Consider the following 1,969-nt stretch of genomic DNA (forward strand, 5'->3'; position numbering starts at 1 on the left):
ATGTATGTATGTGTGTATGTATGTGTGTGTGTATGTATGTATGTATGTGTGTGTGTGTGTATGTGTGCATGTGTGCATGTGTGTATGTATGTATGTATGTATGTATGTATGATTATGTTGGTAAAAATCGGTCTGGTAAGTACGGTGGTGGAATCGGTTTGTATATTGATAACGGTATTACGTATAAAACAAGAGACGACATCAATAGCATTAGCAGCATAGAATTATTCAGCATAGAAATAACAAACGATTGTTCCAATAAAAATGCAATAATTGTAATAACATATTGGCCTCCTATCTATGACGCAAATATGTATCTTCAACAAATCGAACAGGTACTACAAATCATAAGTCTAGAAAACAAATTAGTTTATCTGATCGGTGACATGAACATCAATTTACTTGATGCTGATTCAAATGCCAGCAAATTCCAACTTCAACAATTATTAACATCATACAACCTATCAACTTTAATAACAACCCCAACAAGAATAAGTTTAAATAAAATTTCAGTCATTCAACCACATTCTTTGCTGGTAAAGTGAACGTAGCGCTTGGCCAAGGTACCAGGAACCGTAGCATCCCAAGCCAAACATTTACCGGCTCTCCAGGGTGTAAGAGTACAACCGTCTGGTCGCTTGCCATCTTGCACTGAAATGCCAGATGGCTCCTTCAAAACAGGAATAGAAGCTTTAGAAAAAAGCCGGCAAATGTAATCATTCAAAGCTGAATGACGAAGTTGACGGCCTCCACCTAAACGGCAAACCAAACCATGATGACCAAATTCGTCCGCCTCCGCGCCGCAACGACACAGATATTTATTTTGTATACTTAGGCCAAGTCTGAAACCAACGGCAAATCTAACAGACTCGTCATCGAGTCTGGTGCCTACGGAAGTGTTGGGCCACGACCTCAACCAACCACAACTAACATCACTAGTTGCAGCCAATAAGCGGGCGGAGGAAGAAGCACTGACACCAGAAGACAGAAGTTCATGAAAAGTCTTCTTATATTGCTCATCTAAAGTTTGAGCTTGTGAAGGGCTTTCAGGTGTGGTCGGCAGTGGTGGGATGTCATAGCAACAACAAAATCGGCAAAGCAAGGCGGACTGGAGGTCAAGAGTGGCAGCGGCAGAAGATTTATAGACGATTGGTGCCAACTGAACCACACTGAGTAACCCCAGACCACCATACCGCACCAGCAGCTGAGCCTGGGACCAGCCACTGTCAGTCAAATGAACATTGCAAATGGCTGACAAGGCGGTACGCATAACATCATCAAATCTGCCCAACAACGATGGGTTAATGTAGCTGGATGCACGAAGAAAATACATCATTTTGGGCAAACTGAGGGCGCTTTGGACAATAGTCAGGGCGTCGTGGACGGAAAGATGAGACACTCGGTCGAGGGCGAACTTAAGTTCTGAAAACTTTTTATCAAAAAATTTAATTTGGGAGTCGCCCTCGAACAAGGGTGTGCCCAAAAAACTTAAATTTGATTTTTGAACAATGGGTACATCCGCCAACACCGGTGGCAAATGTAGTGAATCTTTAAAATAGAGTTCACATTTATTGGTGTTTAACTTTAGCTCAATGGTGTTGGCTTCGTTTTTCAAAAATTCGTAGTTTTCGGCCAATGTTTGGCTTTTTGAAGCAATGCTGATTCGTCCAGGTAGCCACAAATGAAAACGGACGACAGTTTTTACAACAAGGGATGCAGGGTTAATGCAAATAGAAGAGGTCCCAGTGGATCACCCTGTTGCACGCCCTCGGACGATTCAACCACCCAGGTGTGATAGCCAAGCGAAGAAGCGAGGCCGTAAGCAGAATGGCAGAAATTATATATTCTAGGGCAGAAACATTTGACGGCCTCCAGCATTGAATCTCTTCTCATGGCGTTGAAGGCATTTTTAAAATCGATTTTTAGAAATCCGCCATTGATTAGGGAGGTCTGTGACCAATTTTCGAAC

The 1,969-nt window shown here is 42.5% G+C and overlaps 1 protein-coding gene across 1 annotated transcript in view; it reads right to left on the reverse strand.

Annotated features, from left to right (window-relative positions):
* Nucleotides 1–1,336, reverse strand: part of HELRODRAFT_177923 (hypothetical protein) — a gene marked incomplete at both ends in the record, with an annotated part of 7,674 nt that extends 6,338 nt beyond the window's left edge. Inside the window, 2 exons of the mRNA XM_009026079.1 lie at nt 523–670; nt 1,241–1,336. Of these exons, the coding sequence (XP_009024327.1) occupies nt 523–670; nt 1,241–1,336 (244 nt within the window). The remainder of the gene's footprint in view (nt 1–522; nt 671–1,240) is intronic.
* Nucleotides 1,337–1,969: the final 633 nt, after the last annotated feature.

This window comes from Helobdella robusta (genome assembly GCF_000326865.2).
Source record: "Helobdella robusta unplaced genomic scaffold HELROscaffold_45, whole genome shotgun sequence".
In the NCBI taxonomy this organism is placed as follows: domain Eukaryota; kingdom Metazoa; phylum Annelida; class Clitellata; order Rhynchobdellida; family Glossiphoniidae; genus Helobdella; species Helobdella robusta.